Source organism: Neolamprologus brichardi, chromosome 20 (assembly GCF_056152115.1).
Source record: "Neolamprologus brichardi isolate AB-2024 chromosome 20, ASM5615211v1, whole genome shotgun sequence".
Lineage (NCBI taxonomy): Eukaryota > Metazoa > Chordata > Actinopteri > Cichliformes > Cichlidae > Neolamprologus > Neolamprologus brichardi.
The window spans coordinates 31,225,413-31,253,065 of record NC_142123.1 but is presented as its reverse complement, the minus strand read 5'-3'; the positions used below and the strand labels follow the sequence as shown (position 1 = coordinate 31,253,065).

Genomic DNA, 27,653 nt, shown 5'->3' with positions numbered 1-27,653 from the left:
ATATTTTCAAGCTCTCTTTGAGGCCTTTCTTTGCTTTCGTCTGCAACCTTTAGCTGTATTCGTAGAACAGTGCCCCCTAACAGTGCAACAAAGCACTTAGCTTGTTACTGTAACCATGTCTTTAAATTAGTGCAGTAATCATTTATTAATGCTGAAACACTTTCTACACTCGGGCTGCAGTGCTGCTCACTCGCTCGCTGCAGCAGGAGCCCAGTTCCCCATGTAAGTCATTAAACTTTGATCCGATTCCCACCAATAATCCACTCGCTGGTTTAGGAGGGAAACTGTTCTGCAGATTTGGGGCTCAAAGAGCTGAACACATAACAAATGTTGAGTTTCCTGTGTTGGTTGGTTACTGGGCCTGGTTTTAAACACACGGTTCTTCTCACCTAGACTCTTCCTGGTGTGATGAAGTTGTCATCAGACATGACCATCAGTCACACTCTGTTTAGCCTTGAGGTTCAGTGTGTGTGAAGTGCTGCCAGCCAGCTAACCAGCTAGCCAACCACTTCATTTGCCTGCTGAGTGAACAAACTGTGAAACTGACACTCTGTTACAGAGTAAGGACACTTAGCTGTTAGCTAACACACTTTCACTGCTGCTGTTTTGATACACCTTCACTCTGTTCAAGGAGCTTTTTGATATTTGATATCTGGAGGAACTTAAGCATCTTTCTTTCTTTCTGACAGTAGGTTTCCAGTCATGTGTGCATGATATCGAAGACTAGTTTTAACAGGCTTTCATGCATGGTTGGTGGGGCTGTGTATCACTGCTTGCTCATGGTTTGATCCATATCTTTCACACATGATGCATATGCACAGGCCATATTTCAAAATAAGTGATTTTTGGACATACCTGAAAGAGCCGACCTAGGAGGTGTCCAGGAAGCATCTTTGTGAGATTCTGAAAACACCTTCCTTCAATGTGGAGAATCGGCACCTGTTTTGTGTTAACCAGTAAAACAACAGCTTCACCTTCCCACTCAGCTCTCTCTTCACCAAAACACAATGGTGATACATCCACATCTCTGCAGACGCTGCTGCAGTCACTTTTCCCTGTCCTCTGCTTGTGAACGGCGGCCCGGAGATTCTTCGTAAACACACTTTTCTGCTTAAGAGCCGTGACCTTAGACTTGGAGGTGCTTATTGTAATGTTTGCAGATAGGCTGGTTGCAGCAAAGTGCAGTTATCTGGCAGTGCACTCACTTGCACTTTTGCTTTTCTCAAACTGTCGGCTCCCACAGCTAATTTCATGTGACTGCCTGTCACTGTTGCTTTTCCCTCCGTTTTGCCGGTGTCTCCATTGCAAGTAAGTGGAAAGGTTTGTTATACTCCCACTGTGCTTGGTAGTATGCAGTTTATCACAGTGCAGTTGTTATATCAAAGCCGTTTGCCTGTTTTTGGTCAGGAAATGGCGCATAACAAACACAAACAGAACCGGTTTATGATGTCTATATATGTAGTGGTTGCTTTGTGATGTGTAATACATGCAATATATGTATTTTATGTGGAAACGAAGGGTTTCTGGGGGGAAATAAAATGCACAGAAAAAAATTAACATCGGGTCAGCAGTGGGCAATAGCTTGAGATCATACGATGGCCCTTTAGGGCAGAATTACACTTCATTGTCTGTATCTCAAATCTGAATCTGTTAAAATGATGTCACACATGGTTAGTTTTGCATTAATAATTAGCACTCACACAGCTCCAGTTTTACTCATTATATCAGGCTTTTACGTTTTTGGCACTTACTCAGTTGCGGTGCAATAAATCGACACAATTGGAGACGTGCTTTTTAGTGCTTGTGGTCTGCTTGTTTCTGGTTCAGCAGGTGTTCCTGTTCTGGTCTGAATGTTTGTATATTCTTCTAGTTTCTGGATACAAACCGTGTCTTTTCAGCCTAAAGGGCCCGTCTTGCATTGTTTTCACTCTGAGTCGATTGTGAAATTTCTGATCAGAAATCAGCACCATGCTGGTTTCTGTTTACGACATAAATGGCAAAATCAGGATGTGAACTGCATCCAGTGTGTGAACGTATTGTGGTTTCGATCCATGTAATTATGGATCAGATCAGTCAACCCTACTCGATGCTCTCCTCGTGGACATTCTCTGTTCTTGTAGCTGTAATTTTGCAGTATTATGAAAATGCTGGTTGCTCTTTTATGACTGACAGATGCATGAATAAATGCATGTATGTGATATTTTGAAATTGGATGCATCAATCATTTGTTGAATAATGCATTTACTGCACAACAGAGCACAAAAACAGTTCAGCTGATATCCAGCTTCTTAGTTTTGATTATATTACATAATGATTTTATGTTTGAGCTCAAAAATGAAAGAAGATAATTCAGTTCAGAAGGCATAAAGGACTTTTTTTTTTACAGTTTTATTGCTTCTTTTTTTGGAATTTAGGACAGTGTGATGTTTCAGCTGAACTAAGCCAAAACAACAGTTATTAGGACACAGCCTGAAAGGGTGTAAAGCACGTAATGATATAATCTAATTCATGCTTAAATTTAACCGAGCTCTAATCTAAACCTTAGGTTTTACATTTCTTTATATCGCTCTCCAGCTGTCCTGGAAGAATTTCTCTGTCTGAAGGAGGAAAAAGGAGCAGAGCCTTACAGAGCACCGACTGAACAAAGTCACCAAAGGGTTTTTGTTGGTAATTTAAAGTGAGCGTGTCAGCCTACCAAGAATTTTGTGCTGCTGAGGAGCATTAAAAACGAGGTGATGGTGCTTTTTCGTAGGGGGCTGGAGTATCCTGTCTGTGCGAGTTTGGCTGGGTGTCAGTTATGTTGTGTGGGTGCATGCGTTTGTGTATCTAAAGGCCTGTCACAGTAATTATATTATCAGCACACTGCGTGATATTTGGACATGACCTCAACCATTTTTCCTGATCTCAGTGTTGCCTAATGTCAAAAAAAGTAGGTTATTATTAAATCAGTGGCATGAAATGGACCTAATATTACGTATTTACTTTTAAAGACATATCACCCTGGATTTGGTTTCTAATCATTTACTTTGATAGCAGATCTACATGATAACAAGTGCAAAGACTTTTATGTTTCACCTTTTACCTATTGGCTCATTTTGCATGGAAAGATGCTTTTGTCACTTACAGCTGAGGGGTTATGATTTTCTTCTGCATTTTTCCACAAGATTCAAAAGTACTCCACCAATTCAGTGTTGTACTTCTACAGCAGACTCATAATTAAAAAAAAAAACAGGATACACCTTACACATTTGTGTCTATTAAGTTGATGTTGCACTGATGAGGAGTTGCTACCAAATCCTTAAACTCAACTGTCCTTAAACTTTTCACCCCTCAGCTGTAATAGTCTGATGATATTGTCGCCACCCCTCCCTGATCTCAAGGTCGAGGTCACAAGGTCTTGTCTTTTTCAGTCTTCTTGTACCTGCTGATCAGGGTTTGCTTTGCAGACAGCTACTAATTAAGTTGAGTCAAGCCGTGTTGACAGTAATCAGCCTGTGTGTGAACTTTGCAGGATTAATCACACCTGTGAGCAGTCTCATCAGTGCACGCTGCTTTTCTAGGTTACTTAACAGGATCTTGGCTGTCCTCAATTCATAGATATGAGAATTTAATAGTGATACTTGTAGGAGCTCTGCAAAAAAATCAATCCAAAGGAAATATGTTGATGTCTTTCAAATGTACTGTTTATAAGATTGGGGAAACCTGCAGTCAGCTGAGACTGAAGAAGTCACCTGGATGAGTGACGAAACGTTTCTCCCAGAAAACGCTACGTCCAGATGAACAGAATCAACTTTTGGAGATATGTTGATGTCTGTGTGCCTTATCGCCTCAGCTAAATATAGAGGGGAATACCCTGCATATCTATATGTGCTGTGGGCAAATGTCAATGCTTATATCTGATTGTTACTCCTGCGCTGAGTCTGTTTTTAAGTACAGCCACCGCCGACATCATACTTGGTTAGTCCCATTTTGAAGCTTCAAGCTGAGTTGTTTCCATCCAGCTGTGTGACAGCAGAGCAAGGGCCAGATTTGACTGAGAAGTCCATAAATGCTGCATGTTTGTGGCTTGCTGAATTGTCAGTCGCAAGCTGAGACACACTCGGCTTCATTCTCCTACTTTCTGACTTGAATTCGATTAAAGTATTGAAGGACTGTTGTGGTGAAGAGAGAGCTGAGCCGGAAAGCAAAGCTCGGGTTTGAGTTGACCTACATTTTAACCCTCACCTATGGTCGTGAACTCTGGGTCGTGACTGACAGAACAAGGCTGTGGATGCAAGCAGCTGACATGAGTTTCCTCTGTAACCTTCGAGAGAAGAACTCAAACATGCGGAGCGAGCTCGGTGGAGGAGATGAAGTTGTTTGGGCATCTGATCTGCAGATGGCCCCGCCCCTCCCTGAGCCTGGTTCTGCCGGAGGTTTCTTCCTGTTAAAAGGGAGTTTTTCCTTCCCACTGTCGCCAAAGTGCTTGCTCGTAGGGGGTCATATGATTGTTGGGTTTTTCTCTGTATCTATGAAGCGCCTTGAGGCGACTTTTGTTGTGATTTGGCGCTATATAAATAAAATTGAATTGAATTGATCAAGGAGGCATCCTGATCTATTCTAAGCCATTAAAATGCACAGTCTTACATTTGCCCTAAATGTCTTTTTCTTTTAGTGCACAGTGTAGGTCTAACATTAAGAAAAAACATGTTTGTGCCAAATGCAGTGTTTTTTAGCCTTAGCAAAAAACACCTGAAGACTTTTAGTTTTCTTTTTTCTTTTTTCCTCAGAGACTGATGCAGCAGATCAGTTTTTGTGCCAGGAGAAACACTAAATCTCTCCTGACCTACCTATTAGGCAGCCGCTCAGTCAGGCCTCTTTGGCTGAACTTCCCCTGGAGGTTCAGGTGTTCCCTGAATGACTTCATGGAGTCACTGACATCTAATTCAGACTGACTAAAGAGGGCGGTTCCTTGTTTAAATGGAGATTTTCCACTTGTGACATCAGGCTGAAAAGACTCGCTGAGCTCATTTGCATGGATATGTTTTAGGATCTTTGCATCAGTGTTCATTAAACACTCTTTTACTGCTAGGAGTTTGTAAGCAGTTACTGGCTGAGAAAACTGGAATAAAGCAGAGGAAGAGCCACTGAAGGTCAACACTAATCTTCTCAGTGGAACCGGATGAAAGAGTGAAGTGGTGTTCACACAAGCGCTGTTTTACAGAAGAAGCTGTGATCTGGGTGTAATTAGCAGGACATTCGTGTTAATTTAATCGCATCCTTTTAAACCAGATCATTACCTTTTACTGGCTGTGAGACACCATCATAGATCCAGCATCACTTTAATGATGTAAAATACCAGGAACAACAGTCCTTGAATGGTTAATGTGCATTTTATGACCTCAGAATTGAAAGGAGGCGCTTAAATCTCTGAACACCCCAACAGTCGCCAAATAAGTGCGGCTTTAAAATGGACCAATCAAACGTTTCTCTTCTGATACTGGTACAGATTCCTTCGCTTTAGTTTGCTCCCGATACCGAGTACGAGTTTGATACCAGCGTTGGTGTTCTTGCTTTTATGTGGAAGACATCAAGGTCTTTATTCTACTTTTCATTTGTTCTCATGAGAACATTTGAATGCTGCCATTTATGGGCACCCACTCAAGGAAGTGGGTTGATGAGGCACAGACAAAGAGGAGATAACGTTAATGTTACCCTGACTACAATAAAAGCTGCCTAGCTTGGCCACACATTATGAAAATGAGAAAGCGGGGGTGAGGCATTTAGTCATGTCAGCTCACTTGTCCAAACTTTGCGGTTAAATGAAAACCTACTCTAAACAAACAGCAGATAAGACACACCTCCAAACTGTTGAGTCTTTGCTATTAGCTTCCTCCAGGCTGCTACAGCTGAAGCGTGGTGGAGTAAAGACAGAAAAATATAACATTTAATTGAATCCATCGGCCCATTATCGTTATCCAAACAGGCTTTTTGGGTCACGATTGGACTGATATCCAAATATATTGGACGGTTACACCCTTATTTAATTCTTTACAGCTTTTAAATGGCCATAAAAGGCACAGTCACAGCAGTCGTTTCAACATTCAACATGGGGATCAAATGGAAGATAACTGTATCATTTTCTTTAGGAGTTGATTGTTTTGAGTTTCTTTTTCTTCACTTTATCTTCCTGTTTTTGTTTTTTTTCTCATCTATATTTTTTGTGGTTGTTTGCATGTTGCCAGACATACATGGTGTCATGTTCCTGTTTCGTGATGCCTGTATGTGGCTCTTAACATGTGGTTATTGCATGTTAGTGTGGTAAAAGCAGTAAGGTTTAAAGACTGTTCATGTAGTAAATTAGCTGGAAATGATTCAGACTAATAGAGTTTGTTTACTGTTATTTTTTTAGTCAAGTCAAGTGGCTTTGTCGTTCCAAACGTGCACTGGTACACTACACAGTGAAGCGAGACAACGTTTCTCCAAGACCGTGGTGCTACATATGACATATAGCAGACAATCTACACAGGACTACATGAAGTGCAATGTGCAAGAATTGCAAAGACAGTGCAACAGCAGACAGACAGAACGATGCAGACACAGCAGTGCAATAGAAATGTGCAAAAGACTGAGTATTTTTATTCACCTCCTTCAAGGAAAACTGAGATATGAACTAAGTGTGGTTTCAGAGGAAAAATCTCCTTATCAACAAAACTGAACACTTTTCATGCTAAAATAACTTTAAACTACCCAAAAGTAACTGTTGTTGCTTCGACCTCTACTACAGTACCTGTGTGCTTACTGTGAAGGAGATATGTTTTGTACTGTAAAAGCAAAATCTGTGTGGAATCAGTCAGCACTCAGGCAGCTGATGTGTTGGATATTTTCCCTGCCTCTCGCTCTCTGTCTGCACATACCAAGAGTGTTGCAGAATTTGTTGCTTGAAGGAGTAAACTTATCAGATTCAACTGGAAAACTGATTAGTACAGACTTTGACACACACACACACACACACACACACACACACACACACACACACACACACACACCAATGAAACCCCACTCCCATCCACATCCTTAGCACACGCAACACACAAACACACAGTTTCTCGCTTCGGTCTACACTACTCCAGCACTGGAAATGACAGTAACTTTTAACACTGTGCTAAATTATATCTTCTGCCGATTAGAAAAGTTTTTCCTTTCACATCAGCCTGACTGTTCAGATGATTCTGGTACAAACTCTGAAGTCACAGATCAGAAATTTTAGAAATACTTCAGAGGAAAAACGATCCAGAGCGACATTCCCATGATTGGATGGTAGGAACTAGGCAAGGTGAGGCTAGTGGTACTGACTAGTTAGCTTTCTAGAGGAAGCATTTTGAATTAGCTGTTTGTGTGGGTGACTTCTCTTGTAGAAGAATGACAAAGACATCTTATTTACCACACTCACCAATCAGTAGCTGCATAAATTACTTACTTTGACATTGAAATATGCTCCCTTGGCATCTGGGTTCTTATTTTTTTACACTCTCTGCACCATAAAAATATAACCATGTACTCTTATTTGTATCAGCCTACCACGACTCACTCATGCTACTTCAGAGTACTTTAAATCTTTTCTTAACAAAGTGATATGTTACACATAACTTGTTTTGCAGAGAATGTAAAAGTGAAATCTCACACATGCCCACATGTGGGGACAAATTCTTCTGCTAATAATAATAATGTGTCGTTCATGCTTAGATTAGAGGAAAGATCTCCCACAAACCCACCGAGTCTTATCAGTCACATCCAGTTTGCAGAACTTTGTTCTCTAGAAACAGTTTAGGCTCCTCAGTAGGCTGATAAAGGGTCGTTTCCTCTCACATGCTTCTGCTTTACTGTTTACTTTATGCTGTTAAAGCCTTGTTAGTAATGTCAGAGTATCCAAAACAAAAAAACCAAAACAACCTCAGCTTAGTTTTGTCTCTGAAAGTGGACCTCTGATACTTATTTTTCTATTTTCTCATTCATTTATTTTTGTTTCTGTGATTGTTCTGAATGTTTGTACTAAACATAGCCAAATAGTTAGGTCAGTGTATATGTAAGAAACCTGTCAGCCAACATGTCTTCAGACTGCCCAAAATCTTAGTTTATTTTGTTTTGTAGCTGCCTGTGTAAGGATTGGGTGATTAGCTTCTTAGTTTAATAATAACATCAACAGCGATGACAAGGACGACAATAACAACAACAAAAATAATAATTGTTGTTGTGCTCGTCACAGGTCACCTCTCACTCACAGCAGTTTTTCACAGGGAAAAATGTGCGGTGGAACAAGGTTACAGGGATAAATGAGCATTTCCGCAGATACGATCGTGCTTGGATTTAAAAATCAATCCAGCAGTCAGAAATACCCTCCGCCTGTTCTCTCTCGTTTGGTGATGATTATTGTGGCTCCTTGTAGCTGCTACACAAACACACATGCATGAACTTACATGTAGAAACTCGCCTGTGCGTGCCCAGAGACATCTGTGCTGCATGTGTCAGTCATATTTGGATATGACTGACACTGACTGACGGTTATAAAAGGTTATTCCCATAATCTTTTACCATTATTGATCCCTGACATGAGCATCACAACCCTGGTCTGGTCTGGACACAGACATGCTGCACAGGGAGAAACGTAACCACAGATTTGTTAAACACTTTAACGAAAAACAGCTTTGATTTTGAAAGATTTGTAAGAAGCAAGAGGACAGGAAACATTTTTCTAGGAATCCAAAAGACAACCAAGAAATATTACGTTTTGGGTTTTTTGAGAAAAGAAGAGGAGTGAGAGAAGAATGATAAGAAATGATGGAAGTTTTTGTTTTTGGACCCAGGGGATCAGGCTGAAGGCGAAGCAGAAGGCGTTTGTTAATCCGGTGACGTAAGATGCGCAGCAGGCCTGCTGGGTAGTCTTGTGTGTGTGTGTGTGTGTGTGTGTGTGTGTGTGTGTGTGTGTGTGTGTGTGTGTTGCTCAGTCAGACGTCCATGCAGTGTAATCCGTGTGGTCTCCGCTGTCTGTCAGTCAGTGTCAGAAGTGTGGACACTGTCCTTATACACTGCTGTGTGTGTCTGTTTGTGTGTAGGATGGAGATTTAAGAACAACATTTAATCTATGGTTTGTGTTTTTATTAGTTTCTATGTTTGCTCAGGATTTAGCATTTAAGTAATGCTGTGTGTGTGTGTGTGTGTGTGTGTGTGTGACACAGAGAGGGAGGGACACGTTAAGGCATTCACACACGCTCATGCAGACAAGTAAAGACAAAGTGATGGTATGAGAGCAGAGTGTTTAGAATTTGACTTGCCATTTACTTCCTTTCTTTTTTTCCATGACTGTTCTTATTTTAGTCTGTAGTTCCTGCCTTATTCAAACCAGTTACACTGATGTGCAGCAAAGCGAATCTTTGAACGCCACCAGTGAACTTATGAAGGTAATGATGCCAATAATTAATGATGATTTTAAAAATCATTATTAATGACTGAGACAGGTATTATTATTATTATTATTATTATTATTATTATTATTATTATTATTATTATTATGATTAATGACTGTTGCCTCATAGCACATAGGTCCTAAGTTCACTTCCACCATCAGGGTCTTTCTGTGTGGACTTCACATGTTCTTCCCGTGTTTGCGTGGGTTGTCTCTGGGCACTCCAACTTCCTCCCGCAGGGTCAGGCTGATTAATGATTCTAAATTGCCCATAGGTGTGAATGTTAGTGCGAGCGGTTGCGAATGTTAGCCCTGCGGCAGACTTGCGACCTGTCTGGGGTGTACCCTGCCTCTCGCCCTATGACAGCTGGGATAGGCTCCAACCCCCCACCCCCACCTGCGACCCTCAATTGGATAAGCGGAAGAGAATGGATGGAATTAGAGCGACAGATGCAGATTTCCTAAACCTAACTATGTTAACTGACCCAACTCTAAGTGAGGTCAATCATGACATCCTTCTCTGGTTTGTGTATTTTTTAATTGTGTTGATTTAGCAGTAGATGTGCAGACATGCAAACAGATGGCTCAGAGTAATGAGCTGCTTGTGGTTTGGTTCTTTCTGGCTGATATGAGATGACTTTAACAAGGTCAGTATTGCTGCGTCCATATTTAAAATAAGACTTAAAAATATGTTTTTTCCAACATGAAACTATGAACAAAAATCATCTGTGCAGAGCGAGACATACGGGAGAAATGGACGATAATAGGCCTTACAGGTTTTGTATAATAGTTGATGTAGGGACTTATTATCTGTGTTGCTTTTTTTTAACAACTTGTTTTTCTCATGAGAGGAATTATGACTTTGTCCAAAGCCAAATGTTCAAATGTTGGCTGCACCTAATTAGATTTGTAATTTTAATTATAATTTTAGCTCCCAACATGAACAACTTCCCCACTCCCGAGTTGATACTTGGTACTTGGGTTTGGGTATCTGCTGATACTAATTAGTGGTCTGACACCAGTGTGGAGTTATTATCATGTTTCTTCATTTTTACTTAGAGACTTGGGCTATGTCCACACGTACACGGGTATTTTTGAAAACTGAGATTTTCCGTTTTCGTTTTAAAAAATAATCCCGTCCACACGTAAAAGCAGAAATGAAGGAAAACGCTGCTAGGAACATGCCAAAGCAGCAGGTGGCGCTATATTCCTAACCGTGTAGAAATGTTGGCCAATCAGAAGTCTAGAAGCCTCGGTGGGAAATAGTAAACAAAGTTGGGGCATAGAAGCAGAACCGAGTCGTATGTGTGGAGGGACAGTAAGTGTGTGTGTATATGTAAGCATTTAAACACTGCAGAGAGAACAATTAACAGTAACAGTATTGTAGAAATTCATTTCACCGAAACAATAACGTGGCGCACACTGTGACGTCAAAAAAGGCGCACACCTTTGACGCTGCATTTTCTCCGTTTTTCTCGTCTACACGTAAATGCAAAAACGGAATTTTAGAAAATATCCACCCTGGCCGGAGTTTTTAGAAATCTCCGTTTTCAGTGACCGAAAACGGCGTTTACGTGTGGACGAAAGGCGCAAACGCAGAGGAAAATGTGCGTTTTCAAAAATACCCGGGTACGTGTGGACATAGCCTAGGAGTCTCATGTCATATAAAATGAACCAATGAACTAAAATCGATGGATAATCCTGATAAATAATAGTTAAACATCAATCCAGTTGATTGTGATTGATTTTTGCACATGATCTTGCAGCTCTATCACAGATGAGAATGATAGGGCATTAACATTTAATCTTTTTAGAAAATTATGACCATACTTATTGAAATTAATTGTGATTATGATTTCTTTTTCCATAACCAAACGGCCTGCTTCCTAATTAATTAGCTTAATTAAAAGTGGATTATTAGCCCTGATTGCATGTACTGATGTGGTAAACCAGCAGTGTGTCAGTTAGTGCACAGGTCATTTTTCAGTTTTCATCCAGCCACCAATTAATTGTGTCCTGGTGTTTGAGTGTATGAAGTTACTCTTAAATGTACTGAAGTGTAATATTAGAATGAAAGCAGATATTTTTGGACCAACATGAAGGACTGAGAGAGATGAAGGCAACGAAAAGTAGTGAGGAGTTAAAAGTAGCTCTGGCGTAGAGGAGAAGATTATAGCTGTTTTTCAGACTTCATGGATAACGTGACATCTCCTTTGTTGTGCTGTGACTGACTTTTCAATGGATCTGTCTGGACTCGATAGCTCTCATCGCACAGCGAGAGGAAGAGGTGAAAGCATGTGGAAAAGAGTGTCGGCGCTTAGTTTAACTTCAACTGCATATTAGTCAGTGTTTTTGTCCAGGCACTTAAATGAAGAGACCTCCAAATAGCTCCATAACTAAATTATTATGACAGTATCTTGTCTGAGATATGTTGGTGTCTGTATCTTAAATGTTAGGAAGTGTTTGTTTTTTTATGATAACTTGAGTGTAAGTGTAACCATCAGTCTATGGCAGGAGCTTCTACAGGATCTATGATAATGGCAGTCCAAGTGAGAAAGAAATTATAGTGAAACCGGCCACCTTCAGAAAACAGCCTGTCACCACATGGCCTATACTTAGAGGAGGTTCAATCCTCAACCCAAAGAATGCAAAGACCAACTGACTAAAATATGACAGTAAGTCAAAAATAGACATTCCCATTTCACAAGTAATAATAGTAGTAATAATAAAAGCTTCTTTTGTGTGTCAGGGTGTGTGAGAAGGGGATTCAGTGAAAATAAAGCGAGTGACTGAAGACGAGAAAACACGTTTCAGTGAGGTAGACAAATGGATGTGGAGATCAGGCCAATAAAGTGCAGTGTAAAAATATCCAATAATCATATCCAGCTGCCTTGTACCAGTTTATTTTAGGCTAAAACAACTCGAGCTATTATTAGTGTGACTCTGGTGATCATGACTCAAACTAAACAAAGTGACTCCGACCCAGACAAACTCATCACTACGGTTCCTAAAAACAGGAGCAGAACCGAACCTGCTCGCTGCTCACTCGCTGTTTCCTGAAGGTCGCTTTATTTCTAAAAAATGCACTTAAACTACGACCTAAATGTTATTAACTTGAATCGTCACTTAGGTTTCACTTAGTTTAATGGTTTTGTTTGTAAAGTCATAGTTTTTCATTAATGTACTCTGCAGCAACAAAGTGTTTGGTTTGGCTTAGTGTGAGTATAGAGAACAACCTGGGAACAAATGTTCAAACCCCCAATAAAATGACCCTAAATCACCTTTCTTACAGCTGCAGTGAGTAGCTATGGCTCAGGTCATCTTGTAATTTAGGCCAGTATCAGAAAAATTTGTAATAATTGTAATAATCACCAAAGTCACAAATTGTCATGTTTTTCTGTGACATCAGCACAACTTTGAAACCAATATATTTAGTGTCTGTTGTACTTATGAGCCTTAAAAAATGGCAGCTGCTGTATAAACTGAAGCCAATCGGTGTGAATGTCTAAATCTAATTAATATCGTTAACTGGAATATGTGGTATAAGTGAAAAACCATCAACCCCCAACCTTGAAATCCAGACTGTTTTTGGCTTTTCAAAATAAGAAAATGTTCATTTTGTGCACGTGGACATGAATCAGTACTGTTCATGTGGGACAGATAAAGAGTCGCGTTCAGTGACATGAAATTTGGAGTGGGAAATTTGTATCGAGGAACACGAAAAGAAGCTTAAATTAATTTCCAAAACCACAAATCAATACATAGAGACTGTGACTGTTTCACAAACTGCCATTTGAGTATGCTGACTGCCCCCTCCAAAGGTACGTATGTCCTTGAAATCAAAATTTCCCCCAATGTAACCATCAGAGTGTGAATGTCTGCCTGACAGGTAAAACGTCTATCAAACAAAGCTGTGTATGAATGCATGAATATGTCTTGGTAGGGTAGAATAACCATTAAAACCAGTCCATTTCCAACTTTCAAGTAAATCACAACAGGATGCACCCACAGTAGATCATTTCACACAGGAATCATGACATAGTAATAATATGAGTCAGTACAAACAATAATCTACAACACAACCTACATCATTATATCTGTATCACTAAAGGAGAAAAAATACCACTTAAAAGTAGGAAGATATGTTTATTATTATTCTACTTATTCTGCAGAATAGTGTCGCTGTATCTATCATAATCAGTTAAAACTGTGGCCTCCATTAATGTCGTAATATCAGTTGTAAAAGTTCTGGTATATCAAATTGGCAAAGAAATCGATGTAAAGCAGGGGTGTCACAAATAAGGCCTGGGGGCCAGAATCAACCCAATCCGGCCCGCTGGATGTCTTTGGAAAATGTGATTGTGGTGGTAATAACTTTTGGACTTTTAATTGTATTTTCATAAAGTTAACATCTTGTCCTACTTTGCCAGAGTCATTCATACTAAATTAATTAACAAAAACGTAGCAGTTTGTGCAACGAGTTCCCAGAACACTTTCTGTAGGATTGTGCATTTATTTCTTATGATTTAAGTGCAGAGACTGACTTCTTTTGCTACAGCAGCATTTCTTTATCATGTAGACAAACTGAGACATACTGTTGAAATTGCTCTTCTTCTTATAGTGAGATACAGCTTTAATATGCAGTCAAACTTCTTTACACTGAGGGAAAATGGATTTTCACCAGTTCAGACCACTTAAAATCAAAGTGTGGTCCGTGATGTAAAATTAGTTTTGACATTCTTGATTTGTATTTGAATATAAACGCAAGACGACATTAGAGTTTGCTTTTGGCTAAACATCCTCTGTAAGGAGGAAGTTATGAAAAACAATATCAGCGGTAAACAAGATAATAGCAGCTCGCGTGGTTGTACCCTCAGTATGTCTTTATCTGATCACCAACAATCATCTTCCTTAGTAGCAGCAAGGATCTTTCCGTTCCCACAGAATGGGAATTTTCCACAGCATCCCAGACAGATGAAGCTGGCTGGTTCTCATGAAAATGGGCTGCTGGTCAGAGCGTTGTAATCACGAGCCTGCTGACAGATTTAGACTGGGAGAGTGGTGGCGTCAGCTATCTCTCTCTTTGCAGATATTGTTGATGTTTATTCCTACGGCGTTTCCTCGCTCAACCCTCCAAGCTGAGAAAATAATTTCAAGATAACTGACAGGGCTGTTTATCATGACAGTGCAAAAAAGCCATTCTGTTAAATGTCAGTCACACTCCAGCTGAGGCATTTTATGATAATTGTGTTTGGGTGTCTGATTGTGGTCTATCCAAACAGGTTGTTAAAGCCAAATTGTTATTTGTAGCTGCCACTCATGAGATGAGTTACAGTCATTACTGCAGCGCTGCATATTATTCACCCACGTTAGTAAGAAGGGCTGGGCGACAAACCTCAGATCTTTTTTTGTCAGTGTCATAAAGTCAAAGTCTGAGTACCAAAGGTAGCACGGGCTTTCTTTACTTGTTCTTGCTAATTTAACTTAACATACTGGAACATATTCTGTATGACTTTCATCTGTAGATGATGTTGGAAGAAAAAGGTCCAGGTAAGTTGGCCTTTCTCACATGTATCAGGAGATTATCCATATTGGATATGTCCCAATAACTGAAAATGCTCTGTGTGGGTTTAAGGATGGGTAATATAAAGAAAATTTGCAGTAATGATATTAATAATGATATTTCTGACCATATAGAAAAAAAATACAGTTTTATTAGCGCTTTCAGGCAGTAGCATTTATAAGGTATATGTGTAAATAAAGGGTGTTTTTCATCCTTTCCCAGTGAGCTGCTGTGATTGTGACTGCTTAACACTTTAGTTTAATGTTAACTAAAGTGATTAACATCGTAACTCTTCAGGACATGTACAGTATTTTCACATGTCCTAACATGTAATTTGTTAATGTTTACTATTTAGAAAGTTGCATCTTGGTTTGAGCTTCTTAACTAGTCGATTAAGGCAAAAGTGCTGTGCTTTGTTGAAAGTTGTTAAATTATCTCCCTGTATAGACACTAAATCATCATCTGAAGCTGTCGCTCTAGTTATTGCACGCACTGTGGACCGTAAACGGAGAGTGATGTTATGCTGTTTTGACTACCGTCGTTGATACTTTTATATAAAATTTCATGTATCATGTAAAAATGTATATATATTTTTTTATTTACCCTTGTTTGGGATGGATTGGAACGTAAAAGGCCTTCTTCTGTCTGAAGGACTAAAAGAAAATCCTCATTTTATCCAGAATCCTGGATCTTGTCTGAGTATTTGACTGGCTTTCATTCCATCTTTGATAACTTTGTCATCTTTGTTTTACTTTTGGTTCCAAACATCAACTTGTCCCCATGACAACCACGGGCAATCCAAGTGGAGTAGTGTCCTGCTCAAAGGCACTTAAGTAGAGCAAGTGTTTGCTCTTGTAAAAGCAGATATGTCTTTATTTGTCTTTATCTTAAAAACTGAGCGCCATCATCTTCGTCATATTCCTTACCATTAACTTCATCCAGTGGGCTCTTTCCCTTCCCACACAATGGAAACATTCCACAACATTCCAGTATGCCGCTCACTGATGGTTCCCTTGGAAATGGAATGCTGAGAAGATTCCATCACGTGAGTTTGGTTACCAAAGATAGAATGTTTGGGATTGATAATAAATGAGGCGTGACAGCTTAGAGGGCTTTTTTTTTTTTTTTTTATATCCACAGGAGGAAAATGATCCATGAGGCTAAATGAAATTGTGAACTTCTGTACTGTGCAGCTAGTGACGTGATGTGATTGAGGTTGGCGGTGCCGAGTTCAAGTTCAGTCTGCACGTTGAAGTAGCATGTTGGGGAAGATACTGAGCTCAGTGGATCTGACATAGAACTAACTAATTAATTAATGAGCCAATGAAGTTAAAGAAAAGAAGGATGCTTATTATTAAAACTCTCTTGCAGATGTGACCAAAATATTGTAAACGAAGTCCCGCATGGTTCTGAAGTGGCACCAGGCAGGCAGTCAAAAACGATTCATGGGAAAAGAGTGAAACATTTAATAGATTTTCAGGGACATAAATATGTAATGAATCACAGCACCGCTGCACCATCATAATATCATTTTAATGAAGTGTTTGACCAATAAATGTGGCCAGAAATTATTTAGGAGGTGAGACGTTGCAGTTTGAATCAATTTAAATTCCTTTGTCAATATGTGAATTGTGTGTTTGGTCGCGTATTTGTTGACCAGCAGAAGGCAACAATCCTCTTAAAGCCTCACATTCAGATGTCACAACCCAGATGTTATAACTGCATAACACACATGCACACATGCACACAAACACACACACAGCAGCTCTCATCTCCCAGTCATGTCTTACTGAGTCAGACAGTGAGCAGCAGTGATAACAGTGATTTAGACTCCATGTGGTGTGGGATCAGCAAGCCGACCATAAAAAAACAGTAGCAGATGCTGGGTGTGTGTGTGTGTGTGTGTGTGTGTGTGAGGGTGTGTGTGTGTGTGTGTGTGTGAGGGTGTGTGTTCATGTATGCATGTGAATTCATAGTTGTGTAAGCGTTATGTTTCCCAGCAGACAGCCATCTCTCTATGGGCTTGCAGATCAAATCTCCATTGGTTCCTGTGAGAGTGTTTATAAAATGTTCTGCTTAAAAATATGTTAGATTGTCCTTCACGCAAATGTTAGGGACTGTATTGAATGATGGCTTTAATATTGTAGGAAGAGATTGGATATGTTTTTTCTGCATGTGTTTATAACATGTTTATAATTTTCTTCAGACTTTTTGTAATGTTGTTTCTCAAAATAAAAATGATTGATGTATGAAACAAAAGCCATTCATAAAATGCACAGTAAGGTTGGTTTCTGTTTCCTACCAATGACTCCTGATTATAGTCATGCACACTGTTACGTGGTGGAGAAAACATATAAAATCACCTGTTTAGGAAAGTCGCTAACCAACTATTGTAAAAACTGACGAACGATAGGAAGTACGGCGCCACATCATGATATGAATTGTTTTTACAAACCAGCTTTGGTTGCAAATACAAACTGAATGCAATGGTTTGCATATTTTATAAATATCATCTTTATTTAAAGTACAACATATGTATAAAATATTTAAAGTGAGAAACAGTGTCATTTTAGAATAATATGTGCTAATATTTGCTCTTTAACGTGAGGAGACCAGTTGCTAAAAATTTGGCTGCTCGGCCGTCCTGGGTCTCCTTTGCTATATATTTAATTTCATGGTGCTTCACATGTTTTCAGTTGGTAAAAGGTCTGGACTAGGGCTGCTCGATTATGGCAAAAATGATAATTACGATTGTTTTCACTGAAATTAAGATCTTGTTTATTTGACGATATTTATTTAACAATAACAATGTGTTGAATAATGACTTTAAAGATTGTCAAAAAATAATATAAAATAGTGTGCAAATACTGATAACAGTGCAAATGTTTGCAATATAAAAAATAAATGAAAAATGTAAACATCTATGTTTAGTGAACTTTGCAGTGTTGCTCTGTGGTGCAGCTACGACACTGTAGCAAAGTTTACACACTGTGTCTACTTGATCCACGTCTGACTCCACGAACCCATAATGTTTCCACACCACTGAAGTTTTTTTTACCTCTCTTTTCAACCAACGGCAGTCACTCTCCTCTCCAAATAACTTCTGCTTAGCTTTCCGAGCTTCCCTCGGGTCCTCTTAATTGTTGTGACGCGTGTTCGAAATGCAGAGAGGTGCGCTCGATTTGTCACACGGAGCAGCGTGAGAGTAAAGCACGAGGGAGGGGCTAATAATCGGCTCAGTCATTTTTAATGATCGTTGAAAGCCCAGATTGTAATCGTGATTAAATTCGATTAATTGAGCAGCCCTAGTCTGGACCACAGACAGGCCAGTGCAGTCTCCTAACTCCTCTTACTGCAAGAAGCTTCATATCCACCATGTGGCCGAGGCCTTTCTGTGTGGAGTTTGCATGATCTTCCCATGTTTGCGTTTTCTCTTTCTCTGGGTCCACACCTACAATCCAAAGACGTGCACTTAGTGGCATTCATTTCATTGGCAATTCTGTGTGTGAATGGTTGTCTGTCTGTATGTGTTGTCCCTGCGGCAGGACGGCAACCTGTCTGAGGTGTACCCAGCCTCGTGCTTTATTGTAGCTGGGCCACTGACCCTGGATTGTTTTAGCAGAAAAGAATGGATGGATGGATGGATGGACTACAGACAAGCCAGTTCAGCAGCCAGACTCTTCTGTAAAGCTATGCTGTTTAAAAATGATACAATTCCTTCCTTGAAAAGAAGTCATCTGGATGGGTGCATGTGTTGCTCTGAAATCTGTAAATACCTTTCAGCATTGATGGTGCCTTTCCAGATGTGTAAGCTGTCTAATGCACTAATACAATCTTCTCTTCTTCCAAAGATGTGATATTTAACCTGCATTTTGTGGATGAGACACAGTGATTTCTGAAAGTGCTCCCGAGGGAGGCGTGCACAGGCGTGACAGAATCACGAGAGCCCAAAAGTCACAGGCATCCAATGTTGATTTTATTGGCTTTGTTTTTGCGCACAGAGATTTCTCCAGATTCCTGGAAGTTTTTGGAAAACATGCACTGCAGATGCAATGTTTTATTTTATAGAACATTATTCTGAAACAATATGTAGGCATATTTTTTTCCAGTTTGGTAAACTTCTGCCCGTTTTAACTTCTGAGAAACAAACATTATTAGTTGATCCTCCACCTGTTTAATTTTACTAGCACTTACTGTGGTAAGTATTTATTATATTTGATGTTATCTATTGTGAATGAGTGGAGGATTTTGGACACAGCAGTAGTTTTAAATTCTCAAGAACACAGAAGCTAAATCAGCAAAATATAACAAGGAAAAACAACAAACTCCCCCCGAAGAAAAGAACAGAAACCAACTTGAGAGGCAGATGTATTTATCCAGTTGCATAATCCTGATCTAGTGTAGAGTTATAGGAGAAATATTCATCACCAACCAATAATAGCAAGAGCATTATAAATGTGAGTTTCTATTTGTGGCCAGTTTATTGGCTCAGTTCAAAGCATTGTGTGACCTGATCTGACTGCAGCACTGCATGCTGGTCTTCCGAGTATAAATGAAATATGGGACTTTTCCTTGTTTCTTCTTACATGTAAGATGAGCAGCAACCCTCACTGAAGAAGTTTCTGTATGTGTTTGCAGATGTATGTGCATGATTGTGGAGAAAGTGCTGCATCGTCTCATGATGTTCACCATGAGTTGATGTAAATGACCGCGGTGTGTAACATGCAGTTTCAGCTTGTGTAGGTGCCGTACGTGTGTGAGACTAATGCTGATGTCAGTAATGTTATGCAACTGCTGTGATGTCACGGCGCTGAGCTTCTTGGCCCGCTTTCATGTCGAGATCTGTTGTTTTAATCCACGAGGGTCGGCACGGTGATACAACCTGGCTCAGAACTTGACCTTCACCAGGCAGACACACAAACTCGGGAGGTGTTTAGAACTCAGAGATGTGAACTGTAAGAAGAATTTATTTATTTTAGTGACCCCTAAACCTGTGCTGTATATTTATTCTGAGTGTTTTAATTAGTTTTAAAGATGGAAAAATATTTGTTTTGCTCAAGAAGCTTTGGTAACGTTCCGTCTTGAGGCATTTTTAGGCTTAATTCTGTGACTCTGTGAGAGTATGTGTGCGTGTCTTTTAAGTGGAAACTGTGTCTACTGGCAACCTCTTTCTTGTTTACAGATTTGAGAGCAAATGGCCTTATTAATATTCATGTTTTTTTTCTGTCTCGCTCTCTCTGCAGAACTCGTAACCTCTCCGGTGGTTCTCCCAGACCTCGGCACACCAAGAAGATTCACTTCATCAAAAATATGAAACAGTACGACACAAGAGGCAGCAGGTGAGCCACACCGACTCCCGCAATTCTGTACCATCAGATTTAACAATGAGCAGTAATACAAACTACTTACTTTAATACACAGAATCTGTAACACACAGGTACATACCAGGACGCTGAAGGTTCATATCTATATCAGATATTATGATGTCATTATGTTGCCTAGCAATCACCGAGCAAAAGAGCTGAAATAATCTGGTTTTAGCATATAAGCATCTATAACACCTAATAAAAGTATCCCATCATTTTAATTTAATCACAGTGGCATCTCATTTTTATCTACAAAGGTTTAATTATACAGGACATGGTATGATGCTATAAGTTCCCTAGCAACCACCTAGCAACAGGATAAAATAACCCTTTTTAGGAATATAAACATCTACTACCCCCTTTAAAATTAATAAATAAAGTTTCTCAGTGTGATCATGTTTTATCACCAGCAGCACAAACATGCTGAACACTACTGTAGCATAAATATGTATCATTCTGTTATAGCTCTGTTGTTAAATATAAGTCTTCAGAGTGCAGTTATTTTTCTTGTGAGGTCTGTATAAAGTGCTGGTGATGTTTATATCCCATTTTTGTATACATTTTATATTTGGTGTCTTTTAATTGAGCTTTTTGAATTATCAAAGCACAAATGGATGAAAAGTAAAAACAAACAATACTGAAACTCTGAATCTTTGGCCTTGAACTCTGAAAAACAACAAATCTTCAAAATGTTTTTCCCAGGTTTGGCTCCACAGTGAGTCTGAAGTTGTTCCCTTAACTATATTTTAGTTTGAAGGTAAAAAACACGTCATTCAGCTGCTTCAGCCAAGGTGTAGACTGTATTTAGAGGCATGTTGATCCCTAATGTCCCCCAGCATGTGGAACAAGGTCAGGCAGCGGGTTGAGGCTTGTGGAGGTCTCTGAAAGCTTTATGTAGAGGTGCGCTATCAGCAGAGGCTACAATGGCAAATACTCTGGCTCTTTTTCAAACAGTTCCTCCTACATTGACCGCTCAGGAATCACAATGAAAACTGTGTGGTACGTTTTGTAACGCATAACTCGAGGACTGGCTGAGGCTTTTCTGCTTCTTTCTCATTGGGGCAGTCCTTTGTGACAGTGTACAGAGGTCACAACACTGATCTCTCCGTTATTGTTAAGTCTCTGTCAGAACTAAGCCCTACATACGCTGCTGACTTGCAGAAGTGTGTCGCCTTTACAGCAGGAGAGGAACCAGAGAAGCCTGGACAGTGTCATTCTGTTCTGCTTAACTCTTCTATTGTATTGTATTCGTGTCCTTCCTTGTGGAGTGTATAAATACAACTCTGGGTCAAAAGGGCCCACAGGGCTGCTCAACAGATAATAACAGACTGACTGAGGGGTAATTGTTTTAAAATAGATCCGGTAAAAAGCACCAGTGCTGTTTGTAATTCAGCTAAGTCACCATGTTGTCACAGAGAAGAGGAAATGTTAGAGCTGTCTTCCCTCAGAATGGGCTGTTGTGTCCCATGATCCTTGTTTGGGTCGTCCTGGGAGACTTTAAAGGGTTCACCTCGAGGTCACCTGTTAAAATTGCTTGTTTACTTCCTTTTAAAAAAGGTTTTCTTTGAAAAAAAGAACCAAGACATTGATTGACAGTGATATATAGCAACAGCTCACAATAACAGTCGTCTCAAGGTGTTTTATTTTGTGAGGTAAAGAACTTAACCCAGTGACAAGACAACACTTCTTGGGATTGTACTTGGTGAGAGTGGGGAGAAAGACCTCCCTTTTAACAGGACGAGACCTCAGGGAGGGACAAGCCATTTCTTGCAACGAGTTGAGTGATGAGTGGAAAGTGAAGAGACCAAAAGAAAGCATAAAGAAAATGGACAGAACATAAACTACTGAAGAGAGTAGACAAAATTAACCGACTGCATGGGCAGTGTGGTACTTTTCGGCATTTATCACACTGCAGGCTAGCAGCTGCACGTGTGCAGAATGTGGTGCTGCTTCAGTCGATTGTTTATATATCAGTTTACTCTGCTGACATGCCAACTCTCATTTTGCACATCAAAGTGATGGAAAGCAAACAGATGTCATCTGCTTGTTTTCCACCTCACTTGTTTACAACTATAAGTCAGCTGAAAAGAGGGCCGCAGCAGTCAGTGGTGCTCGGCGTCATGATATCTTTGAACCAGCAGGTAACGTTTTTGTACTTTAACAGTAAAATATTAGTAATTAGTTTAAGTGACAGGTGAGCAAAGTAGGTGACCTTTTACAGTGTAGAATATCCACCAAGATCCACCCATGAATTGTAGAAGTTCTTGTTATGGTTTTTAAAATCAAATTTGCGTTAACTAATTATATTTATATATTTTTTTAGTTTATTTTTTGTTTTGTTTTTGGGGGAAATGGTGAAATGGAGAGCTCTCTGCTCTAGTTAGTTCCCAGCAAGATGAAAATCTACTGCTGTTGCATATCATTTATTAAAAAGCATAATTGTAAGTCACATTAAACCTTCCACTACGCATACATTTCACTGATGAAGCGTAATTTGAACATAATGCTGTCTACATTTGATTTGAAACATACAAAAAATGCTAAATGTTTTGTCATTTTATTTTTTTTATCTATAAATTTCCTTTGTTTTTCTGTTGTCAGTGTAGCTACATAGATAAAACTCTGGGTCAGCGGTTCAGTCCTCAGTGGGAACATTGTCTGTTTTCCTTGAAGGTGATTATGGAATAATGTGCCCCCAGTGTTGTGAAATGTGTTGTAATAAATGGATGGGTGCAGGGGACAGACTCCCCGGCGCAGTCACGTTTTCAGCAGCTGTGTTGCGATGTCTCTGCTGTTCCCACTGAGCTCCCTGGTGACTTCCTGCTCTTGACTTTCCCATGCATCACAGGGAACGAGCTTTGTGTGTATTTTTGTGTCTCCGGCTCACACAACCAACAACGGCAAATTCAAACTCATAATCCGTCTCGAGGGATGATCAGAAGGGAAGGAGAAGCAGCCTCGTGTCTAAATTGAACGAGTAATGATTCATGCTTTAATGACCTTTAATGTTGAATTTTCCATCACGCTGCTGCGTATTTAGCTTCCTAAAGAATTAAACTTTGAACCGCTGGGCTCCCTTTAGTCTGTTTTCATCCCCTTTAAATGATAAATCACTTATTAGTGCGATACAGTTTTACATCCCGAACCATAATTAGCAAACATGGTCTCTATTGATCCTAAGGTTAAAGTCTACTGAATTATTTACCCAGTTGGATCCTCATTAAGATGTGCTGAGCGTTCGACCGGGATCATGTCATCTCTGTAAGAAAAACCGCAGTGTTTGGATTAACTGGCTTCCTTCTTCATATGTTTATCCCTCTGTGACTTTCTAAACAAAGAACAGTGTATACAAGTCCACTACATAACAGTTCTTCAGTCTGATGCCAAAGACCAATGCGAAGAGAAATAAAAACAAGTTACTACACATCATAAATGGATAATTAAAGATACATTTCTATTGTTTGGTAACAGTTTTCTAGACTGGCATCATTTAAACAGTCTGTGATTCAAACCTGGAGTCAGACGAGACGGTCAGTGTGTGAAGTGTATATGTGTAGCTACGTGATGTTGACCACTGGCTTCTGCACATCAGCATTTTGGCTACCGTGAGCTTTTTTGTTTGTTTGTTTGTTTGTTTGTTTGTTTTGAAGCCAAAAGTGATCACAGTTACATCAGATGGTGGAGTGATAATTCTAGTAAGCATAGTGAGCATGCTGCATTTGTCAAGTGTACAAGTGCAAAGCGATGTCCAGTGAAAGGAACTCTAATGCTTTATAATTTTGGATAATTTCATGCTCCCAACTTTATTGAAACAGTTTGGGGATGGACCCTTCCTCTTCCAACTGCACACCAGTGCACAAAGCAAGGTCCATAAAGACATGGGCGAGTTTGGTGTGGAAGAAGTTGACTCGCCTGCACAGAGTCCTGACCTCAACCCGATAAAACACCTATTAGAGCAGAGACTGTGAGCCAGGCGTCCAACATCCCTGTCGGATCTCACAAATGCGCTTCTGGAAGAATGGTCAAAAATTCCCATAAACACTCCTAAACGTTCCTAAAGCCTTCCCAGAAGAATTGAAGCTGTTATATCTGCAAAGGGTGGGGCGACATCACATTAAATCTTACGGATAAGTAACCTTTTATCCACTGTCTACACCTTGGCTGAAGCAGTAACCAAGAATGTGATTGGCCAGCTACCAATCACAGCTACCAACAAAACAATTGAAACGCAGTCTTGGAAGCGGCCTGTAAGCAGCTAAACTAAGGATGCACCAATTGCAATTTCACTGGCCAATTAAAGACCAGCTGATATTGTTTTTTGAAGATCCTGATTTTCTTTTTAAGAACTTACACTAACTGGCAGCATCGAGTAAAAAACCTCAACTTCTCTTCTATGCTAAATATTACGGTCATAATAAAAATAAATGATTAAACTTCACAGCTTCCCCCAAACTGCACTAAGTTACAGGATCTTCTCTCGATTAAACAGCTGAAAATAAAGGGCTCTGCTACTGGAGAGTAATTAACTGAAAATGATTGCACTCTCTTACCAAAGAAAAGTTGGTGCAGCAGATTTATATAACAAGATAAATTAGACACTTATGTTATTCTCCAGTATGTTTATAAATTCATACAATAGAACATCTACCCTTTTCTCTTTTTCATACGTTTCCAAAATTTTCATCATTACTGCCTTGATCCTTTGCTCATACCAAGGCCGTGGACTTCTGGCTGGCTCTGAGCTCTAGATAGGCTTAGTCTGGATAGGTTTAGTCTGGATAGGTCTGGATAGCTTTAGCTTTAGCCTCTTTGTCTTTGTTGTCTTTTTCAAAATATCCATGTTGATGAAGGTGATTTAAATGTAAGATTAAGGTTGTTACTACAAATGTGTTCATGGTATTCCCCCCCCCCCAGCAGTTTATTCTGGCTATGGGCTAATGCCATGCTAATGACATGCTAGCATGTGGCTATATGTGTACGTGTGCTCGACTCTTTGCTGCTGGCTGGCCAATATTGTTTAATCCAGGTTATATAACTACTTTGATAAATTTACTGCTCGGTCTGCCAGCATCCTGATGAACTATAGAGCCGATTCGTGCCTTGGCTAAATTGGTAACATTTGGTTCAGTTACTCGGAGACCTTGAAACGCTGACCTTGTGTTGCCTTGACAGTCAAAGTTGTTCTAACTGTCCGAGAAGCTGCATGTTGGACAATTATCTGTTCAGCTCTGAGCTAAGTGTGTTTATTCGCTATGTGTGAAAACATAATCTTTTAGTCTCTTGGTTCCTGAGCCAAATATAATGACTGCAAACATTTTCCTCTTGAGACCAAAACCAGGCCAGCGAGCTGTAGTCTGCTCCAGATGGGTTTATACTCAGAGGAGCTGCAATAAAAAACAAACACGGACATGCACGTGCACGCACACACTGTGTTCTCCATAATGAAACTCTATTATATCATGTCGTAGTTGAGCAGAATTGAGGGTAAGGGTGCAGCTGGAGCCTTTAACTCAATTAAGTTGGTGTCAAGTGTGCATTTGTGTGTTTTGCTCTTTAACAGTGAGTAAATATTACGCCACGCTGAGGAGCGATATGATCCTTTAAACTTTCAATCCTTAAATGTTAACTTTTACCCTGGGATTTAGCTTCATGTGTGGATCTCTTCATTTCACCCCAGACGAGTTAGCGTCTTCATTTTGAAACTTTGTCTGTTTTTGTGTGTGTTTAGTCAGCAAAATGCCTCAGATGGAGAAAAGTAATTCAGCTGGACAGATGTCAAAACACGATAACCACCGATGTGTGTTTTTGTTTGTTTCAGAATCGTGCTCATCTGTGCTAAGAGGTCTCTGTGTGCTGCCTTTTCTGTTCTTCCCTACGGAGAGAGCTTCTACCTCAGGTAATCCGTACAGACACATCTGCTTATGTACTCCCACCTTCTGCCCCTCATGATGAAATCAAGAAACAGGGTTCGACATAACCAATGGCCTGATGGCAGGGGGGAAAAAGTATTTGTGGAAAGTTGATTTAAACACTGCTGGCTTATTTAAAACTGTTATTTACTGAATTGGTCATCGCTGGCCTAAGTTCACCTGAAGCAAGCTGGCTGAAGGAAACCTTTACAAGTAAATAGTTCTCTTCTTCCTGCCAGTAGCTGTTTTCACATGAAAGGAAACGTTTGAGGTTGCTGAGATAAAGAGGCTGTTCTACTGGCAGGTGATGCTGGTGATGGCCTCAACAGCGTGGAGGTTTCACTCGCAAAAATAGATTCGTGCAAACCATCAAATGAATTTAGAAGCATGTGAATAACAAGTTTTCAGAGGTTTAGCCCAAGCAGCTTCTGGTTTTCTCAACAAAACGATCCGTAACCAGTAACTACCCCTGTCGCTGTTCACTAGGCAGGAAGGAGGCAGCGCCGTAACTAAGAGAGTGAACCAAGTGGAGTGAAAGGAAATGTTTGTCCTGCAGCTCTCAAAAATCCGAGACCTTTATTAGATGGACTTTTAAACATGAGGAAACGTGAGCTTTTCAGCTGTTCCCATACACTGCTGGTTCATCCTGCACAGCAACAAAGAAAATGAATACACGAGTTTCTAGGAAATGTATAAGGGGCCCAGAAAATCACTATAGGGAACAATGCTTGGACACTTACGAGAAGTAGAGGTAGGGAAGTAGAAGTAGTTCAGGTCTCGTTTCTTCATTGTGAGACAAAGGAACATGAGAGGAGAAGAGGGGATGATGCAGAGCAGTATGAGGGAGAAGAGCTGTTTGTTCGGAGGGGGGTGATTTTTCCCATGTGCATCAGAGCCCTCTGACCTGACCTTAGGTCTGAGTGGCTGATGACTCAGACAAACACCACGATCACACACAAACATCTCACAGTAACGACAAGAAGAAACAATAATGGAAACAACAATAATGCTGTTCTCCAATAGACAAGTCATCCTGATCTATTTTTCTCTTTGTGTTCACACAAACACACATTTTTTTTTCAGCTGAAATTCTGAGAAGTCTTAGTGCATGTTGTGTCATGTCACACTCGCACCACGCGCACATGTAATGTACGCAGCTATTATTATAAACACATTCTCAGTTCCCTCTTTGTTTCTGTGTTGGACGCACACACACAAACACACACGCACACACACACGCACATGCGCACACGCACATGCGCACACGCACACACCATATGCTATGAGGCAGAATGAGTAATTTTCACCCGGAAGTGAGCTCAAAACTCACATTTCTACAAGCAGCTGATGCTAAAAGCTGTGAAGCTCGGTGC

The 27,653-nt window shown here is 40.1% G+C and overlaps 1 protein-coding gene across 1 annotated transcript in view; it reads left to right on the top strand.

Annotated features, from left to right (window-relative positions):
• The window catches only part of cables2b (Cdk5 and Abl enzyme substrate 2b), a 48,851-nt gene that overhangs the window by 6,512 nt on the left and 14,686 nt on the right, over positions 1-27,653 (top strand). Inside the window, exons 2-3 of the mRNA XM_087833708.1 lie at positions 20,249-20,344; positions 26,190-26,267. Coding sequence (XP_087689834.1) covers positions 20,249-20,344; positions 26,190-26,267 — 174 coding nt within the window. The remainder of the gene's footprint in view (positions 1-20,248; positions 20,345-26,189; positions 26,268-27,653) is intronic.